Source organism: Anser anser (assembly GCF_964211835.1).
Source record: "Anser anser genome assembly, chromosome: 6".
NCBI lineage: Eukaryota > Metazoa > Chordata > Aves > Anseriformes > Anatidae > Anser > Anser anser.
The window spans coordinates 39,938,367-39,959,891 of NC_139726.1; the positions used below are offsets into that span (position 1 = coordinate 39,938,367).

Below are 21,525 nucleotides of genomic sequence, written 5' to 3' on the forward strand. Positions count from 1 at the left end.
GCACAACCATTTAAAATGTTTTGAAGATAACTATCATCTCTCTAGGGGTCTATGAACTCTCTCTCTTCTAACTGTCCCACCAGTTGAATAAATAAACATTTAGATTCTGTAGCAGGGTGAATTAAAATTGTGACATTGATTCTCTAATGATAATGTAAAAAGAAGGCACATAGGTTAGTTAGCCCAAAGTATTTACTAAAAATCAGCTGTATGCACTTTGAGGGGTTTTCATACTCAGTTTCAAATAAATCTTAAAATGTTCATTTTGGATATTTGTGTTTGAAAGAAACACTCGTTGTGGCTAGCACAGCCTGGGCTAGTTCCTAGCCAAACACCCCGTGCAGCTCTCCTGTGCACAGAGCAGGCACTAAGCTGCCAGGTGTTCAGTCCCCATCTCAAACTGGGACTGCAATGGGAGCACAGTATTTATGACAAAGACTGAAGCACTTTATTTTCATGTGTGCACACAACAAGATGGCCACAGGCAGACGGAAATACTGTTGTCTTAAGCTATGATTTTACAACTTTTAGAGGAAGGTTTGGTTGTCTCACAATCATGCAACTCTACCTCTCTATCTTCCACCCTCTTTCCACCCCATGTCCCCCTTCCCATACACACATGACACATACATGTGTCAGCCATTTGTTCCGATGGATTTAGCCTAGTTTGGATCAAAGCTTCCTCTACTTCATTTAACAGATTTGCTCAGATGGAAGGTCTCAGGGGACAAATAATGTTAGTAAGGTGGGTGGGGGGTGGAGTTCAGCACTGAGTATGTAGGTCATTGGACTTTAAAATGAATTAGAGAATAGTTTATCTATTAAACAAGCCTCACAGTACATATTTCATGAAGCTATACTTAATTATAGGCTAATGTGCACTCCAGGGCTACCATGAAGAAGGATTAAGCAGTGGCCCATAATGCAGTGATTAATACAATTATTAGCTGGCTGGAACACAGCATCTATTCTTCGATGCCATCACGAGAAACGATAGATCTCTGTTAAGGTTGGCACTTGCAGTGAAAGGCAACAAACCCAAACATTTCCAGAGAGAAATGCACACATCTCTGCACCTCCTGAGCACAGGACCAAGCAAGGGGAATGCAAGGAGGTGAGAGCAGACCTGAACTTCCACTTCAAGTGCTTTGTACAGAATTTGCTTCTCCATCATGGGTGTTTGGGAACATCCCACAACTTCTGTTATGCAGTGCAAGGCTGACTGTCTGAGCACCTCTTCATACTACTTGGGGCGACAGCCTCTGACCTGAGGGGAGATTGTTTTGAGTTGGAATTAGAAGCTGAGAACAATAAGGCATAAATATGTACCTATGCTCTTCTGCTACAGCGATGTTTCATTGGGCATGCACTATACTGATCCACTGGTCTTTTATATTAAGGCCCTGTAGACTAATGAAGCATATCTCTGAGATGAACAACTCTTTTTGTATGTTTAAGAATTGCCTGTTCTGGAATCACTGCCATGGACTGTATAGCATATCTTATTATTTATGATAAAAGGCTAAGAAGTAGATAATTTATTTCCTTTTATATAAAACTATGTGTGTCTGATAAATTACAATGAAGTGATCAATTTTTATTTTTTAAGAAAAGCTTCATTGGCTAGTGCACCCTGAGACAAATGTCAGTGAAAGGATAGGGAGACTGACAAAACCACTGACACTTGCACCCTGAATTACAAACTCCTCTTTATATACCAATCTCAAGTGTAAACTGGTTGGAGAACAGAGCATCAACATCCCATTTCCTGTTGCAGTTCTGCCCAGGAATGGTGCTTTGGCACCTTCTCAAAGGACATTACCTTGGCATGACTACTCCATGCTGATCAGGTCTGTTTTCCCAGTGAGCGAGCTCAGTCTGAACAGCTACACACCTGGCAAAGTACAGCACTGTGAAGAGACATTGGCTCAGATCCCAGCAGCAGCACAGCGCTCTCCACAGTAGTGCACAGGACAACAGCCTGGAGTTCCTGCACTGGTTTGGTCAGCACTATCTTGCAGGTTTCTGCATTGTCCTGTACTGTGTGGTGTAGGCATGTCCCAGATCAAAATTTCAGCCTGAAACTGAAGGCAGCTGAACAGAGGTCTACTCTCAAAAGACAAGGTGATATTTGAAACTTATACCAAGAACATATCTACTCTGCTATCAGGTTAGGTACACGAGGAATGTCCCATAACAGTTCATTCCAGAAATTATCTTCCATTCTAGTGTATCAACCCATCTCCTTAATGTTGATTTTCAAGTGTTTGTGCATTCAATATCAAAAAGGTTCAGGCATAGATTTCCATAACTAAAGCAAAATCATAGCAGTATTTGCCCTCTTTCTCCTATACAACTGGAACGTAGATATGATCAGACAGAAGATGTGGGACTTGGCTGAAAGAGGAATGCATATGTGTGGAGAGAGAGAGCACTTAGTCAAGAACTCAGTTATAGTGCACATTACTCTTTGAAGAAACTGAAATTCAGTGAAACTTGGTGTTCTTTGAAAATGCCATTAGGTTTGCCTGACCCACAGACATGCCGCCAGCAGCCACTGATGTTGGGAAGAAAGCACATTTCTCCCAAAGTCCTGCTTAATCTGAAAAAAACACTGGATACATGGATACTGCAGTAAAGTAAGAACAAACAAAACATACTGCAGCTGCTTTAGTCCAGATTTCAGATTATCTGAGCGTGCCACAATCTCTATCACGGCTGCTATTGAACACCATAGGCAGATGAAATGCTGTGCCACTGCTAGGAAAAGACCAGTGGTCTCATAAATGCCTGTCTTTTCACTTGCTATCTTGGGAAGTCAAATGCAATGTTCAGTCAGGGATATGCAAGGGTTGGGGTTTCCTAGACACACACAATCAAAACCTTGCCTTGTTTTAAATACTATAGCAGAACTGTTGATTTAACACACAAGTTGTATGACAGCTTTCTCATTTGGGGATGAACTTTTGGTTTAATGGCAGATTTGGATATTAGCAATCCAGCTGTCCCCATCTGGCTAAAGCAGAGCTTCATGTTCAATGACAGTGGCAAAACCCGCCCCAGCAATGTTACTGCTGACCTCTCACTCAAGTTCAGAATGTGTCATTCTGTCAATACCATCTACCTTGATTATACTGGGCTTTACATACAATGGGTTATGATCCCAGAGGGATGAAAAGCTTTTCCAAATTAAAAGCAGCATTTTAAAGAGGAAATACTCATACATTCCTATGTAGTTTTCATTTGATATCCTCAAGGCTAACCCCAGAACTCAAAGTCATGTTGATTGAACATGAATGTTTTTTCTGAGTGCAGCCATCTTAGGAATTTAATAGAAAAGGGGAAGTAATAAAAACATGCTCCATACTTTAATTAGTTCCCTCATAACATGGTATTTCCAAAATGGCAGTGCCAAAGAAAATCATTAATCCAGGAGAACATACAAAGGCACTGTATGGGGCAAGAGACAGACCTCCAGGAAACACATATACATGTGGCCCGTCTTCTCTTGCTGGTAAAGCTTATCTCAAAGATCACTTCTGATTGCACAAAAGAAAATTGGATCAATATTTAAATATGAAGCCACTTTCCATTTCTTTAGCCTTATAGTGTATCACAAATTAGAGACCATTCTTTGTATGCTTTGAATGGTATCTGGCAGTAGGATAAATGTAAACAGCCCGTCTTTCTCCACTTGCGTTCACCCAAGGTACTCCAGGTGCTAGGCTTAAGCTGATGCTATCATGTGATTATTTCAACATCTGAATTCCACTATTTGAGTGAGAAAACCTGTGTCAGATGGGTCTGCTGCAAATGGCAGACATCTTTTCCAGCAGTCAGTTTTCTCTTACGCAGCCAGCCAGCACCAAGACTGTCTTTAGGCCTATGCACACTTGTCTTAGTCATTTCTTGTGGCAGTAGCCTCTAGTACTAGTTGTGTCATCAGTAGTAGTTACCACAGAAAGGAACTGAGAAAGTGACATAAGCCGCAAGTCACTGCTGACTCCCACAGTCTCTTGGAGCAGATGTGGAAGTTTATAACCAAGGACAGGAACTCAGGGAAGAACTCACACCAGCAGCATTATGGCTAGAGAGCAAAGCTCAGGTAGCAGTACTGCAGTAACCAAATGCAAACAAACAACTGTTCCAGGAAGAAATAGTCTTGCTCAATCATGACAATGAGACTGGGGGAAAAATGACAGGTGGTTGTACTAGTTTCTGTGGTACACCTCCGGCCTTGATCTGCAGCAACCATGCAGCCCCAGAAGAGTCACAACTTTGCCCCCTCATAACTTCTTGATTATAAAATAGAAATGGATACCTGTGTGCGGTTGAATGCTACTCTTGCAAAGACAGCTTGAGACACACTGGCTCTCTTCAGCTCATCTCTGACTTGCTGGTAAATATCTGGAGAGACTTCCACCGATGAATTTGATGGCTCTGGTTTGACAGCTCTAGGAATGGGTGGATGATTCAAGAACTGCTGGTTGATAGCTTGGGGGTGCTGGTGAGCCAATAGCCGGCTGACAGCAATCTGTTGGTTTATCAGATGGGCCATTGCTATCTGCTGCCTCACCAGTTGTGGACTGAGCTGAGGAGACAGGAGCCCAGGGTTTATCATTGTCTGCATCGTTGGCACTTGGTTTCGGATTGGAGTACTGTGGTGAATTTGGCCATGAGGAGACTGTTCATTAGTTTTTCCCAAGGTTGCCAGCTGGTTGATATTTGGTAAGTGCATGGGACGTTGACCAAGAACACAATAGTCTGAAAGGTTTTCTCTTTCCACTCTTTCCACTGTTAAAAGAGAAAAATTAGTTTGCTGTCATTTCAGTTAGTACTTACAAGACGACCATTTGGGTAAGGTTTTCTGCAGGTACATGACAGCACCTGCTTTAGTTTGCAAATCTGTACTTGCATAAAAGATTCACAAAAACATAAGCAAAAGCAGTACAAAGTAAGAGCAACAATAATTAAGATTCTTTTGTATTTCTCAGGTTTCACCCACTGCTTTGGAAGCCTCCTTATCAAACTGGTAGCAGGTTCTTCCAGCCTCCTTTCCTAAAAAACGAACTTAGACATTTGCACTCACGCTTTCACTAGCTTTTGAATCTTTCATTAAATTGAATAACTGTTAAAAGGGGTGAGTGTTTCAGAATCACTGGCACCTAGGTGAAGGAAAGAAACCTAAATTAGTATTCACCCACACCAATCCAATGGAAACTAGACCATTCCCCGCACAGCTCTCGGCACTACTTTTCATTGCAAACTCAGCAACTATATCTTTTCCAACATAAACTCTACCTTGTATCAAGTGTGGAAAAAGTTACCAGGTATCATCAATTCACCTGGATGCACTACAGCAGAATTGAGTTGCTTATGTGAAAGCGTTCTACAAAACCATGCATGTCCTTGATTCAGACAGGAGAAAATTTTAGAGCAAAATTTTAGATACAAAATTTTTATGTTCTTGTATCCAGAGTCTCACCACTCTAAACCTGTCTGGAAAGTTTGAAGAAACCGTGCATGAATGCCCACTTTACAGAAAACAGATCCTGATGGCAACCTTTTTGCTGGTTTATAGTGCTATTTTATGGCTTCCCAGTCTTAAAATAACATTGTTTAGTCCAACAAAGATCCACGAATCTTAAGTGCAACCATACTACAAAAAACGAAACACTACAAACCAAACGCATGTACTGCAATAGTATATGCAGGTATGTCCCTTTTAAATATCTTACATCAGCAATACTGCAATATCTTTTCATGTAACTGCAAAATTAAGTGCACATATGACAAAACTAAATTTCCTCTAAAAACGAAACAAAACAAAAAAAAAATGAGGAAATAGGAAATAAGTTTTAGAAGTGTGTAAGTAAAACTATTAGTTAGATAATTTTAAGTAATCAGAAGTCATTTTACACTAGGTTGCAGATTCCATGAGCTTCACTACGTGGAATTGGGTAGGTGTTTATCTATCCATCTGATATAAACATGTCCTGGGCCCCACTATCACACAACTAGCAAACTACTACCTCATTCGTATGTTGCCCTCGCCAAATAACAAGACAGAATTTATTTCATAAATGCCATAATGCTGTTACATCTTGTATAATGATTAACAACTGTACAAGGCTTTGAACTCTTTTTTTAAAAAACTTAATCTATATAATGCTTTGAAGATTTACACAGTTAATACTCATGATAACAGTTTACTGATGATTTTCCGTTTCCTTCTAAATAGAAAGACAGCTCTTTTCACCTTCCAGAGTTAATCTCAGACTGAGAGGGCTGAATTCTCACTAGGGAGGGGGTCATGCCCAGAACACACACAAACACTCACCACTTCTATCTTTAGAGCTGTTCCAGAACATCACAAGTATTGAATTTTAAAACTAGCTGAATTAGTACCCAGGATTTTTATTTTATTTTCAGAAATTTTAACTCCCTCTTTCTATTATTTTAAAGAAAAAAAATACACAAAACCTTTAACCTTCAATTAAATATTTGCTTAAAAAAACAAACACTTTAAAATAAAAATTAAGCATTTCTAATAAAATTCTTAATTCCATCTTTTCACAAAAGCCAGTGTTTCAACCCAAGTGATTTTCTAAGTGCTTATTTGTGCAGGATATTTCAACTATGAAAAGCAATGCATACTTGCAATATACAAGCACTATTGTAAATAACTGGCCATTTTGATACACTACACACAGCCTGCTAGAGACATAATAGAGTATTTCAATTTGCTGAAAATACTGAAAATCCCTGTTCAAATGCTGCTCCTCATTATGTCAGCACTCCTCCCTGACAGCTAGTTTCACAAGGCTCTAGACTGCTATTCTCCAACTTTAGAAACAGACATGAGATCCATGTGAGCAATATTAACATCAGGGCCGGAGCCCTGATACAGAGATGGCACATGCGGGCAGGGGTGTGGGGAAGAGGGGCTGCTTTGTCACAGCTCAAGACCATGTTCTGTGCCGTGGCCCATTCAGAGCGCATGTGGCTATACGATCGCCCAAGCCTCTCTGAGGTGAGCCTGTACCTGAGTAATACCATTAAATACATACAGTTGCCAGCAAAACCAAATGTAATTACTCCAAAGGTGCAGTAGCTACTTCAGAATCAGGAATTAATCTGATGTAAATACAATAAATATGTTGCTCAGTGCACATGAAATAATTGGAGCATTGTGCTAAAAGGAAATACAACAAGAACTACTTTCAGTCTTCATTTACACCCTTGGAGATCTAGAGTCCTTCCACGAGAAGCTTCAGGAGAGCTGAAACAATTTTTCAACTATTTTGCCGTTTAAGAAATATACCAAGAATAAGTCACTGAAACCAACAAATTACTACTTGTTAGAACACAAAAACAGTAACCAAGTGTTTTTGAAAACTTGGTGAGAAATAAATATAAATAACATTCACTTTCTGGGCTGAACCACATTTGCCAAGTTTCCACCCACTCTTGACATCAGTGCCAAGTTATAAACCCCTATAAAAATAAAGTTTAAGTTGAAAAGGCTGCCAGGCTGTTAATTTGTGCAGTGCTACTTGCAATTACATTATACAGAGACATCACCTGACTTGCTTCCATAGGTGTATTTTTCCCTTATTATCAGTTTCCTTTTTCGATCACATTAGACTATAGAGCCATGCATATATTACCAATAAACAAACCAGATTCTAGTCACTTCAACCACTTCAATAATAAAAGGTTACCATTAACAGTTACGCTGGATGGAAAAAATGTGCATTACTCAACTCCTCAAGCCTCTTTCCTTCTCCAGCCCATTTCCCATATCAGATTCCCTGTTGTTTGCTGGTAACTACAGACTGATGGGGGCTCTGCGGGGCCTGGATAGGGGCAAACCTGAGACAATGCTGAGATGGAGGCTGGCACTGTCCTGAGAGGCAGGCCAGCTTGCCAGCAATGCTCTAAGAAAAAAAGGCATACAGGAGCCACAAAGCTGTTGTGACACTGATGTTCTGCCTCAGATCCTCCTGAACTGGGTTTTTTCCTTTCGCGTCCTCCATTTTCAATGTCCCTACCCCATTACAGTCTCTCTCTTTTCCTTCCCGTGTCTCCTATTGCTCCACTGTAACAGGGGGTACATTTACAGACCACATAATCCTTTACGAACTTGAATACATTGATGTACAAAACAGTGAAGACAGAGGAGCAAGTCTTTAAACTGTGAAGGATAGGGCACCATGGACACGTGAAGCCTACATTCAAGTATTGGTAAGAAAGCTCCCCTGCTAGCAATGCCTGTGCTAGTTCCACAAAAGCTAGTCAAGGAGGCTGTTACCCACCTCCCATATGTGGTGTGACCAAAGCAAAAGACAAGACAGTGTTTTCCATTTTCTCCCTGCATTGCGCTGCCTGGTTTACAATTCTTCAGTATTTTTCCCCAAGAACTCTTTTAAGCCAAGTACAACAGTACCTCCATATTTCAGAGCCTGCCCTCCTGAAGCCATACCCCAGGTAGGCAGATGCAAGGTGCCTGGACAACTTGTACCGTGCCCGAGCTCAGCATGCAGCTCACAGAGCGCTCCAGGATGGTGTCTGCCCTTCCTTTTTCCTATACCCCGCCACAACATGTCACTGCCCTTGCAACAGCTGGAGACCAACATAATCCCCAGAATGGGAGCAGCAAATTGTCATGTTTTAATGTTCCTTTCTCTTCTCATAATGATTACCACGTGCGTCAATGTATTTTGACTTCATACTGAGTTAGAAACTTCCTGGATATAGCACAAAAGCAACCCAATGCACCCTTCCCCTGTGTGATGCTCTTAACCTCTACCCAAATCTTCCTTACACAGTCAAACAGCTGACGCAGTCCCCAGCACAATAGCTTGGGGTGGTCCGCATGCAACTTTCCATTTGAAATGAAACTAGCTCAAGAGATTTAAAATAAGATTTATTTCTCCACCTTCCCTTCCCCTCACCCTTTATTTTCACCAAGCTGTTAATAGGAACATTCTGACAAAGAGCCTGTGGGGTATTTAGGGCTTAGGAACGGCACTGGAAACCAAATTCTTTAGCACACACAGTAATGGATGCAGCTGGGAGAGCAAGAGCTTAACATGACTCCCAGCACCGCACTCCAATGGTGTCATAGAGGACCCTCTAGCACCCATCACCCAGCAAGTCCCGGACTTTTCAGTACTACAGGCACACGGGCACTTTGCCCCAAACAGAGCAGGAAGAGACTGGTAAAGAAACATTTTGTAATAAGTTTTGTAATAAGCCGGCAGGACTGCCATGCTTCAATTGTGACAGGATGTCACCACCCCAGGGTTGTTCTCCAGTGCAATGGCTTCAGAGCTTGCTTCTTTGTTTTATTATTTAAAACCTGGTGAGCATAAAAGCCATTACCAGCAGCGGTAATGGCCAAACCAAGCTAGCCTGGGACAGCACAGCTCTGTTTGTGAGCTTCACTATGCCCAGCACCAAACTTTAGATAGAAAGGTTCCCACAATTTCTCATGGCTTAGCACCACCCTACTCACCAAGATTTGAACCTGGGTGATGAAGCACTCTCCAACACCATACCACCCTCTGACTCGGAGAGATGGGGTGGCTTCACTACTCCAACAAGGTGTTGTCTTGCTTACGGTACGTAATTATGAACTACTACTCAGTAAATAACAGAGCCACTCAAGAGCACACGAGGTGCTTTTAAAGTGGTAATTCTGTATCTTTTCATATATAATTAGGATAACTACTCATTTCTTTTAATCACAGCCCACTTAACCACTTCAGTGTAGAGGGCTGGTCTGAGGAGTCTCATTTTCATTCGACATCCAATCTTCATATTTACCCAAAGTCATTCACTGGCTTCCTTTACTGTCTGACCTCTGGCTGGCCATTTGTTCTTGCAGTCAAGACTGGAGAAAATGCAGGTTGACTGGAGAGGTACACTTGATAGGAAATTGTAACTTTTAAAACCCTTCCCTTCCTCTACTCCTGCAGGACAGCAAATAACCTCAAAATAGCTACAGAGCACATACAGAAATTGTTTGGCTGCTGGCTGTGGGTAGCAAAGGCCTTTATCCAAGCCAAATGGAAAACAGACAGGAAAGGCCATTGTCTGTTCTCCGTTGTGTTGCAAATCGCTCAGTTCCCACCAAAGGAAAAGTCACTATTTTTGTATTTTGGAAGAATCATCATAAAAGTAGGCCTTTGATCAGCATCAGTGTTGGGGGAACTGAACAAAGTGAAGTAACATTGTTGTCTACCTCTGTGCAGCTGAGTTTCTCTTTCTCTTGTCCTCGAGAAGAGATCCACATCATCCCTTGGGACACACAGACCCTAACATGCTTTCTGTCAATTCTGCTTAAACATAGGAAGTCATATTCTTCTGATGGGCTGTTCCTGGACTGCATTGCTTCTAAAGCCGCTTCTCAGGAAGGAAGAATATAACCCTTGAATTAATTTTAGATTATTTCTGGGTTACTGTATAGGTTAAGGAGGGCATAAAGCAGTATGAACCCCATTCTTCATATGACAGAGGGAAGCATTACATTGAAGGCACTTTGGAGACCACAAAGTCTAATGTATAAATATTGGTCGTGTAAAATGGAAAACGAGAATTAGGGGAAACATTACTCAGAACTGACAGAAACACAGCATACTGGTTTAGATGGACTGATTGTCTCATCTGATATAAAAATATCTTGCTCCCTGTCAAAGTACTGTGATGGAAGTCTGTCCCACTATTTAAGTACTAACCTTTCACGGACACCTCAAGAAGGAGGTGCAAATTGCCTAGAAAACCCAAACAACTGTGCAGTCCCTCTGGGAGATAAGTACACATCCCTTCCTGACTCATAACATCAGAGATGATGAAAGGAATGAGACAGAACACAAACATCATTAAGACAGACACATAAGCCCTTCAGATACTAGGAATGAACAGAATTCAACTCTGTTGTAGTGACAGAATGGATTATGTATACTATGAAATCTACATGATGAGAGACAGTCACATCGCAGCTTTCACACCAGGAAAGCTTATGCCTGTGTCTAAGCTTCAGGTCTTCCTCCCTTTCCAATCTAAACTCCACCAGTTCTTACCTTCAAAAAAAAATTCTTTCATTTTGAAATAACATGTTTTTTGTTCAAAATATTTTTTACATATGAAGGAAAAAATATTTTGAAATTCTAGAGATAAAAAAAAAGTATTTGCTTTTAAAAATGAAGAAGACCATTCTATATTCACTAAGAAATCAAAAGTGGCTGGACAGAAGTCGCAGCCTCTGTACACAACTGGTCCTCACTGAGAATAACACTGTGCTTGGAACAGGAGACATTTTAAAACCATAAAGTTGAGAGAGTGAGGTTACCTGAGCAGTGTCAGTCAGTATACCTAAATTAAAAAAAGGAATAAAATCAAGTAGTCATAAAAAACTTCTGCATGGCAGGGACAAAATAGAGGGGACGAATGGCTGGGCAGTTTTTCTACAGAAAGGCTTCCAACCTCTACTGTACTGACATATGTTCCCTGCAGCAGCAATGGCTGCAGCTCCAGCCACATGCATGCGCACAAGATGGCATTCAGCTAACTGACATATCCTCCTGCCGCGACACATCTACTATTAAGAGTGAGAGCCACTGATCCAAAAAGCCACAAGAAATGAAAGACATTTAGCAAAGCTGAAATTTATACATGCATTAACTTTAGAGAAAAGTTAAGCTTAAGAAGAAAAAAAAAAAAGCGTCTGTTTTAATTCTCTTTATACAGAGGAATAGCCAGGAGAGCCACAATTCATAGAGCTTCTGGAACATACTGCAGTGGGTAAATTGTTTTTGAACAATATGCACATACAAATCCCCCAGAGTGGTACTTAACATCAGGGACAAGACTGAAATACAAAATTCTAATGTGGGTGGGGAAACCAGTAGTCAACTCTAATTCTTGCTGAAATGTGCCAAGTTTAAGCTTTTATTTAGAGAGAGGTTCCACTTTTTCCTCATGACCAATGCAAATCAAGGAACTTCTCTCCCCATAAAACAGCACAGCAGTCTACAGACTGTAAGGATGTGCTCGAGCCAGAAACAATCTTTAGGTCCTTTTTGTGATCGAGATGCTGAAATGCTTGCCTGTGAATGATGCTATTTTCTTATCTTTTTCCTTAAAGTGAGGAAAGTGCTATTTTAAGTGAAATAAAAACAGAGTCAGGAGTATAAAAGCAAGCAAAGGAAAAATTACAGTAATGTCAAAAGCCACACAGCTGACCTAAATGACCCTATCTGGTTTAGTGCCAGAGCTGCAACTAATACCCAAATAGCACATGAAATTATCTCCTCTTAAAAAAATTAACTTTTCTGCCTCAACTGGTTAGTTAAAAAGGTCGAAGGTCAAGATCTCTCTGTTTATGTATATACACATATATACACACACATAACTAAAACCACCTATTTACATACACACACACGTATCACTAAATAGGTTATTTTTAAAGGTTAAAAACACTGTCTGAGAATAATCTGGTGTGCCTTTTCATGGGGCTTCTGCAACATCTGCTTCAGAGGAACAATTCAAAACTATTCATCAAAGCACATAACGAATATTTTCACCAGACTCACACTGGCATTATCACCACGCTGCAATCCTAGGCTCCTTCAGCCTAGAAACAACAAAGCTGGGAACCCATCTGAACCCTATTTCTAACCTCTCTTAACCTATAATGGCATCTAGAACACAGTAAAAGAAAAGCACATTGCTCTGTCTATCCCTTATGGGAAGTAAGCAAACATACTTTCAAGAATGAAACAGCACACAACAACAAATCAGTAGTACTGGAAAAAACAAAGAGCAGCCAAAGCAGATTCTCTATTTAAGGAAGCTATAAAAGCTTATTCTTATGGAAGCTGGTTCCAGATCTATTGAAACAGAAATAACTGAGCCCTCCTCCTTTAAACAGAAGAGACTCATCATTCCACAAAAACTTTGAGACAGCCACAGTCTCAAAACTCACATCCACTGAAAGCTATATTTTGACAGCCACTGATGGCAGAAGCAAAAAAATGAAATGTTCTTAATATGCAGACAAAGAAAATATGTCTTTTTATTTTTAAGTTCACAGTATTTTTATTTCTGCCCTCTGCCTTCCTAACTTCCTCCCACCAAACTAAGCTATGTCATCAGGCAAAAAGAAAAGATTCACACAAGTTAAGAGTTTCAGTTGTGAAAGAATTCTGATACAGTGATAGCCCTTCTGATAAAAATAGAAAGCATGACACTTGGGAAGTGAAATATCTATTGAGAAACAGAGCTAAAAAATATTTGAAATGCTATGACCTCAAAATACTGGGCAATGAGTAGGTAACTGGTACAAGTTTTATCCCTTGACAGTGACCTGAGTTGCATGGCAAAGTTCTGGCATATTTCTCTCCATATAGAACTGTGTGTATACAGTTACTTACAAGGTCTTATTTTTATTTGCATATCTATTTGTTAATCTAATGAAGAACTAGTGAAAGCCTTTTAAACATCATATAACCATGCACAAAAGGTTTGGTGTCACTCTGGCTCTGACAATGGTTTTCTGACTGTCTGTGGTAATGTCACTACGCTCCTTTCTGCCTCAATTTCTCCACCTGTAAAATGGAGGTAATGATAGTGGAAAGCATTTTTTTTTGACAGACACTGAACCACCACTGGGTGTAAAGCTTACATTTTATTTTTGTTTTCCTTCTAAGAAAGATTAAGCCAGTTATTCAAATCCTGAATTCCAACAATGTCAAATGCCTTCTCCCAGCTTTAGGAAGTTCCGCATCTTGAGAAACCAAAGGCATGGTTTTCAGATTGAGAGGACCATCCCTGTGGGACTGGGCAGCAGGAAGACAGCTTGAGAATCAGTGGAGTAAGCCACTGCTGTACACTTATCATTACAGTAATAGTATGTAACCTTTATTAAAAAAGGTGAAGTGTCATTCTTCATTCAAGTAGGTTTAAACATACCTAAGCCCTGTCATGTATGCAACTGTGTACCAAAAGGTCATGCATCCCTCAAAAAGATGAAAAAAATAATGAAAATAAAGTTTAAAAAAAAAAAGGCTTTGCACAGTACTATTACATTCATTCATGGTGCATATTCTGAACAAATGACAATGCAAACTAGATAGCTTAATTACCACCCCAAATGATTACACAGGTCTACAGGGGGAAGAGAAAGTTCACAGAAGAACCGTAAGTTTCTTGTTTCCCAACTTCTATATATTTTTCATTAGAACTGTGTAAATGTAAGCTCTCTTTCAAATATGCGTGTATTCCAAGGAGACTCTGAGCCAGGAGGAGACAAAAAAGTCTCCATCCTCACACCAGCAAATTGCAGGATCTGTCTGTATACTAACTCTCGTGCCACTGAGTAAACTGTGAACATCTTAAAACCTTAAGGGGCTGGGGTGGGATGGGAGAAAAAATTCAAGCAGAATTTTATTCTAGCATGGTCTTGACACAAGACAAAATTGCCATGCTGAGCTGAACTAACTGAAAACTTTTTTTTTAAATTACAAGCATAAATAGTTTAGCTGTCTTTTCGGTGAGTTCAACAGAACGCACACTGAGAACGTTTACTTGAGATTTCATACAATTCCATTTCTATATAGTTTTTACATCTGTTGCTAATGATATCAAATTATTGATTGTTCACTTTCTTGTATTTATTTAAACATTAACTATATACTCTGTAACCTGATGCTTTTCATTTTTTTCCAGAGAACTTTTTATTTTTGCATGGCTTCAGTTGTAATTACTTTGATCTTCCAGAGTGTATAATTATTTTAGTGTTTATTTATTTCTATGAGAAAGGAAAAAAGTTTGACCTAGGAGATCTATATGTGGCAATTTGTAACAGAATCACATAGCTTATGTTTAGGAAATCATGGTTTTGATTAAGAAGCAACCATTTAGTTCCCACTGTTTTATTAAAACAGACATTAGCAGATAATAGGAAACACATTTAACACTGTAGGCTGCATTTAGCTTGCAACGTCAATAAAGTTATTTTGAAGCTCCTTCCTATTTTGCACTTACCACAGCTCATGTGAATTGTTTTTTGCTTTTACTTTCTAATAAACCAGCTCTAGACTTACCCATGGATATGGGTGCTGGTCTCAGTGACTCTAAATTAGTTTTATCCGATCTATCCAGATTATCCAAAAGTGAATTGCTGCATCATCTATCCACCTTTATAGAAAATTTAAGGTTTTGTTTTGTTTTGTTTTATTTTTATTAAAGGAATATGTGATGACTGAAGCATGTAAGTCACTGATTTTGCATACTAACTGAGCTGTCCTGTAGAAATATCTGGCTACGGAGAAGAAACAAAACATCTTGAAAAGAGATATGATGAGATATTGAAACCGCCCAAAGAAGTGCAGAAGCCTTCCTGTTGCCAGGGGGTCTAGATTACTGCCCTGAAGATCCATGGATGTTTTTTCTTCGTGCACCAATCTACCTGCTGTAGATTCTTTGTTTTCTCTTCCACTCATAGGGCTGATGAATCAACACGACTTGAACTGCTTTATAGCAGCTTGTGTTTACTTCACACATACCTTAACCTTCCTTTTTCTCCTCCCACTAACACACACACACACACACACACTTCCAAACAGCAACGACAGGCTGTCTCTCTTTGAATAGCACATATGCACAGTTATCTGGTAAACTCTTCTGGTTTGGATCCTTGACCTCTTGATTGAGGTCTCATTCTGCTTTTACGGCACTTAACAATTTAACTGTGCACTTACTAAGTAAAAAAAAAAAAAAAGTAAGAGCGTAAAGAATTCAATGCTCTAAGAATGGAAGAAAGTGTAAGACAGCAGTGTGCTAGAAACACTCAGAAGCTGTAGTGGCATCTCTACAGTTAAGAACACTACAGTTAAGAGCTTCCAGTGCCTCTGCAACTGGCATTACACCCTTGCCCAGTTTGGAAAAAAAGAAAAAAAGGAAAGAAAGAAAAAAGCCCATCTCTGTTCTCCTAGAATGGCAAGTAAAAGCGAACGGTGATGACCTTGAAGCTGTTTGATTCCTTTGATTGTTTTTTAACCAAGAGGATATGTTAGAGCACTTCAAATAAAATTCTTATATTAAGAGATGCCATATAGAGAAAAGAAACACTTCTGCATAACACAACAGCAATTTAGAGTGAGAAGAAACTATCCAGTTCATCTGGCACCAGGGTAACCATGTACTAAAACGTCCAATCAACATTTTTACTTCTAGCCTAAACCATTTTAACAGGTGAAAAGCAACACCTCCATTTCCTCATCTACATTGTTACCCCACTTCTGCCTGAACAATCTTCCTTCTATCCACAGGTAATTTCACTATAAAACATTCCTTTTATTTTTTGCCTAGTGAAAATCTATCACTACACAGCCAAAACCTGGGAATCCTACAGGTATGTGCCACGTGAGCCAGATGGATATCAGAAGAAAAACAGATGCCTCAGAACTTATTCTGATATTTTATGCAATTTTGATTCATGTGTTCCTAATTTGAGAAGCAGACTCTTTATGGTATTGTTATGCAGATTTCTACTCTGTCCTATGGAAACTAAACAAGCAAACTTTCCTATCTCATGTATGACAGCTTTTTAAGAGAAAAAGTGTGTTTTTGAAAGATGCTGATCTTCACGTAACTAAAAATATAATGGCTTCTCAAGAAGAACAGGACATTACTGTATTTCTGCATAATGCCTGTGAATCGTGTTATTATTTTCCTGGCCACTGAAAGGATCACAGACAGAAACAACAAAAATAGACATTGCCTTCAGACAATGAACCCTCCCCTTCAGTGGTGTAACAGAGAGAAAAACTTAAAAAACAAAGGAACAAAAAAGCTATCATAGGGTAACGCTAATCTCCAGGGGTGACAGTCATTTGGAAAATGAGGAGGCAATTAGTACCATAGAAAAGCTTTACACTATTGCTAAACTTGTGCTAAAAGGACGTGTTTTAAAACAAAAAACAAACAACAAAAAAAGTCCAGTACACACACACACAAGTCCCTTCCCAAAGGAAAGAATGAATAAAAGAACAAACTACCCGTGATGGATGCGTGTCACATCACTTTGGGTACTACTGGAAGGTGATCACACATTTCAGTGGTGACAGCAGTATGAACATACGTAGAATAATTTTTACTGCCTCAGGCATTTTACTGCCAATAAACTAATACAATTTCATTGTAGAAATAATATAAACAATGGACTATTTTCATCTTAACTTCAGTGGGTGCAGCAGCATACATTATTTAATAATGTCTCCTAATGATTGGGTGCTAAATGCTCCACTGTTATCCAGATTCTACATGATAAAATATGGCAGGAATGCCAGAATGCTTAGCAGTATTTAAAACAGAGAGAAAGGGCACATGTAACTTAGAAAGACAAGTTTTTTAGGTTTCATGAATATAATGCAACTAAGGTAATTTACACAGCAATCTAACTTTTTAATTCTGAGCTACTAGAACACTTCTTTTTTCCAAAACATTTTAGTTTAATTCAAAACACGGTTGATCTTTCAGCACAACTAAATGGGATATTAGAAGCATGTATTAAGAGGCCTATGTTTTCACGCCAGCCTTGTTTGTAAAGTATCAGATTAAATTTCAAATGTGCTGTGACTGTGCCCTATTTGTAGACAAATTCACTAATATTATTAAAGCTTATTATCACTTTTACTTAAAGCAAATAATCACAAACTGTCAGCAGAAGTTAAAGAACTTGGAAAATTAGAAAAAAATCAATTTACCTTTAATCTTCTTGTACTTTTTGTACCATCTCCCAAACTCCTGGCACTTGGTTGCTGAAACATTGGCATAGTATGTACTATTTACAATGGACGAAATCATACTCTGGAAGTACAGAAAAAAAAGACAAAAATGATTTTAAAATATCTTGTATAATTAGAAATTTTTCCGGGGTAAGTGAATGACATGCAAGTGCATTGCATGTCATCCATTTTTGCCTTTAAAACCAAAAAGCAGTGTCTGATGAGTACACAAAATTGGTTTTATTCTCCATTGTAAATCCCCGAACATAATTACTCTGGTTCACTTATAAAGCAAAAAAGATGCAGTACCAACCTATACTGAAACCTGCAGCACCAGTCGGAGGTGGGGACAGTTCTAATTCTACTTTAATTTGTAATTGTGATTTTACAATATCTAAACTTTAGTTGCATAGCAAAAGTTGGTGCCATGCTGGTGAACACACGCTCACGGCACCCGGGTGAGAACAATCATGATTTAGGCACCAGATCCTAAAGGTAATATTAGATGCTTCAGCATGCATAATCCAAATAAAGCTTTTCAGATGTCTCTGTTTTGCTTCCAAATGCAGTGAGACCACACAGCCAAGAATGAGGGAACATCCATGCTACTCGCTACAGAACAACAGTTAGGCAAATAAGTTAAATTAATATAATTTAGAAACATGTTATTAGCCCTTGTGTGAAAAATCACCCATAAGAGAAATTAACAGTGCTATTCGGGGTGAAAGCAACTATGCATACTACAATAGAGAACAGCCAGAAACCACAACAAAGATGAACAAAACTGAAGTATCACTTGCTTAACCACTGCCACTCTCTCTGCTCTTTGTGAATTCCCTTTAAATGACTCTCACTGCAAGCCAACTGGAAGCAGAGAGGAACAGAGCTGTTCTGCAGCACCTGATACCCATAAAACGGATAGTTTATATGTGGGATGTTTCTGCCCACAGGGTGAGAAAGACTCTGGTTACTGGCAGTTTTTCTTTTTTTTTTTTTTCCTTCCTTCTTCCATTCTGAAGACAAGGCATCTTTTTAGAAACAACATTTTGCTTTTCCCTCCTTAACTCTTCCAGGGTCGAATCACTCCCAGCATGTGTACAAACTCAAGCAAGGAAATGCAATCTAAAACCACTAACACATGGGAGCCAAAGCACCTTCTCCAGAAATCACAGTTTTCTTCTGTCCTCCTTCTTCACTTAATAACAAAGCTCAGAAAAAACACTGGCACGTTGCATGACCTTTGTGCACAGAGATGAGATAACTAACATGACCTCATGACTAAAACAAGATATTTACCATAGGTTCAAACTCTGGCCCACAGGCTCCTGCAGGCTCTTGAGCAAAATGGGATCTACGCCATCTCTGTAAAGCTACAAAGCTTACACGTTGGCTTACTCAATTTTAACAATTTTAAAAACAAAAACATCCCCTCCTCCCTCCCAGATTTATCCATCCTTATAACAAATTCACTGCAGTGTCATGCAACTCCAGTTGCTCCTCAGTCCTGCACTTGGGGGACTTAAAACACAATGTGAGCAAAACTGAGAGACTTAAGTCTACTGATTGGTGCAGGCTGGTTTCATTCTTCAACACGTAATTTCACTTTCAGTAAAGAGGATCTTGTGCCTTTGCACTTTAACTTTTCCACTTGAAAGCTGCTCTGGTGCAGTGCAGTAGAGCTGGAAGGCTATAAAGTCAGAGCCTTTTTAAGTGGCAACTTCAATTTCTAAAACCGAGATTCAATTTTCTAATTAAAATCAATATTTTGAGACATAAACCTAACATTGTGGTAGTCAGCAACAATTCCTTCCCCATAAATCCTCCCTTGTTCTGAATCACTTTAACAAGCAGTAGTATTGTGAAAGCATGGTACAGTGCTAGCCTCTGCTAAGGAAGGATTTTGAACAAAGTTGAGCTAACTTCCATTTTTTTTTAGTGTCACTTTAGTTATATTTCCAGTCACTTAGGGAAGGTGGCAAAATTGTTTAGGTCTGTCTACATAACAACCTGGCTTTTCTGGTTTTCTTCCCCAAATCTTCTAGCTCTACAATAAATTGACATTACTGAAATTGTAGGGCTATTAAGTACCATGGAATATATTAAACCATTAACCTTTATTTGAGAAAGCAAAGCTTAAGCTAAATAGTAAATTTAAGCAGTAAATCAACCACTGGCAAAAAAATCTCAGGACAGAGTCTGTTCAGCCGCTTGACAATACAGCAGGGGAAAGAACTGTAACAACTTCCAAACTACAAAAAAAAAAAAAACAAAAACAAAAAAAAACAACCCTCATTATTAAATTGAAAGGGACCCTAGGGATATTTCTATCAGGAATCTTGATGAGTATGCAAAAAGGGAATACATATCCAGAAGAGAGTGGCAAAAACAAACAAACAAACAAACACCACTCACTAATTACAAATTTCTAAATAGTGCATATTTTTCCTGGGAAAATCCTTAACAAAGGTATAGATTATACAAAGTAGCGGATATGTTTGGTAGGTGTATAGCCAAGACAGCCGTGTCAAAGGAAAACTTCTGGGACTTGAACCTGAGAAATATCCACATAAAGAAAATTTGGTGCAGAAAGTTCAAGGAGAAAAATATGCTCGCATCCCAAAAAATCTTGCTCCAGCAAGGAGACAAAATACATGGTCAGCATTGAAATGAGTTATGTAGTATACAGGAGAGACAGAGGTCTGTATGCAAAGGTGGAAATGCTGAAGTAATTGGATTTCCTTCTGCCACACACGCTCCCCCAACCTACCCTCCTTCCTCTCAGCTTGGTTAACTGGGATTTATTTGTTTGAACAGCAGCCTTATGCTAAGGGTAGCTAAGCTGCAGCCACATAATACACCTAGCAGAAAAAAAAAAAAAAGAAAAAAAAAAGAAAAAAAAAAGAACAATTTTAAATCAAAGTGAATGATTACATTTCCCATTAGCGGCAATCAGAATCCCCATCTGGGCTGCATGGAGAGCTCATGCACTGAGAAGCAGAGACAGAGCACCGTTACGGATGGGAGCGAGAGCTCCCCGCGCTGCCCCTTTCCACTTCTGTACTTGAGGCACTGTGAACACATTAATAAGCAGCAGCATTTACTCTGCAGTTTGACTCCTAAGAGACCACTCTGCAATTTGCTGCTGTCAATAATATATTAACCACAAGGGGGTTGTAATGACATTTCACAGTTGGCACGATATTTTTCTAAAACTGATTTGGGAGAAGGAATTGTATTAGAGGCATATTCAGATGATGGTAATAGACAGTTCCTATACAACCTTCTGTTGTATCCTTTGCATTTTTTGAGCCAAAACAAAAGAAACTAAAACTTTTTATAGCAATAATAATAATAAATGCTGAATTCTTGCAGTCCTGGTTCAGGGGTTAGTCACTGCTCAAGGTGACTCACAGCTGCGCTTAAAAGTCAGCAAGCTCAATTTTCTATCTCCACTGAGCTTTGACCACTAAATAAGTACTAGGGCAAGGATTCTCGCTGCTACAGTCCTGCCATCAGTAATCTTTTTAATATCTGTCATACTGAGGTTATGGGAAGAGTAAACCAACTACAGCATTTCTACCTGGTAGGCTTTGAAACTCAAGTGGGAGGAACAAGACCTAGACAACAAATGAATTCTGCATATGAAATGATGCATAGTTTAGTTATACTGCATATTGAAGAAGACTGGGCAGAGACAACCATATGCTGCAATCATCATTAGCTGACCAGA

The 21,525-nt window shown here is 39.3% G+C and overlaps 1 protein-coding gene across 3 annotated transcripts in view; it reads right to left on the reverse strand.

The window, feature by feature from the left end:
- The window catches only part of SATB2 (SATB homeobox 2), a 135,874-nt gene that overhangs the window by 52,183 nt on the left and 62,166 nt on the right, over positions 1-21,525 (reverse strand). For all 3 annotated transcript variants that reach the window (XM_083843039.1, XM_083843038.1, XM_083843040.1), the window contains 2 exons: positions 17,775-17,877; positions 4,322-4,794 (listed from right to left, as the gene is read on the reverse strand). In XM_083843039.1, coding sequence (XP_083699165.1) covers positions 4,322-4,794; positions 17,775-17,877 — 576 coding nt within the window. The remainder of the gene's footprint in view (positions 1-4,321; positions 4,795-17,774; positions 17,878-21,525) is intronic.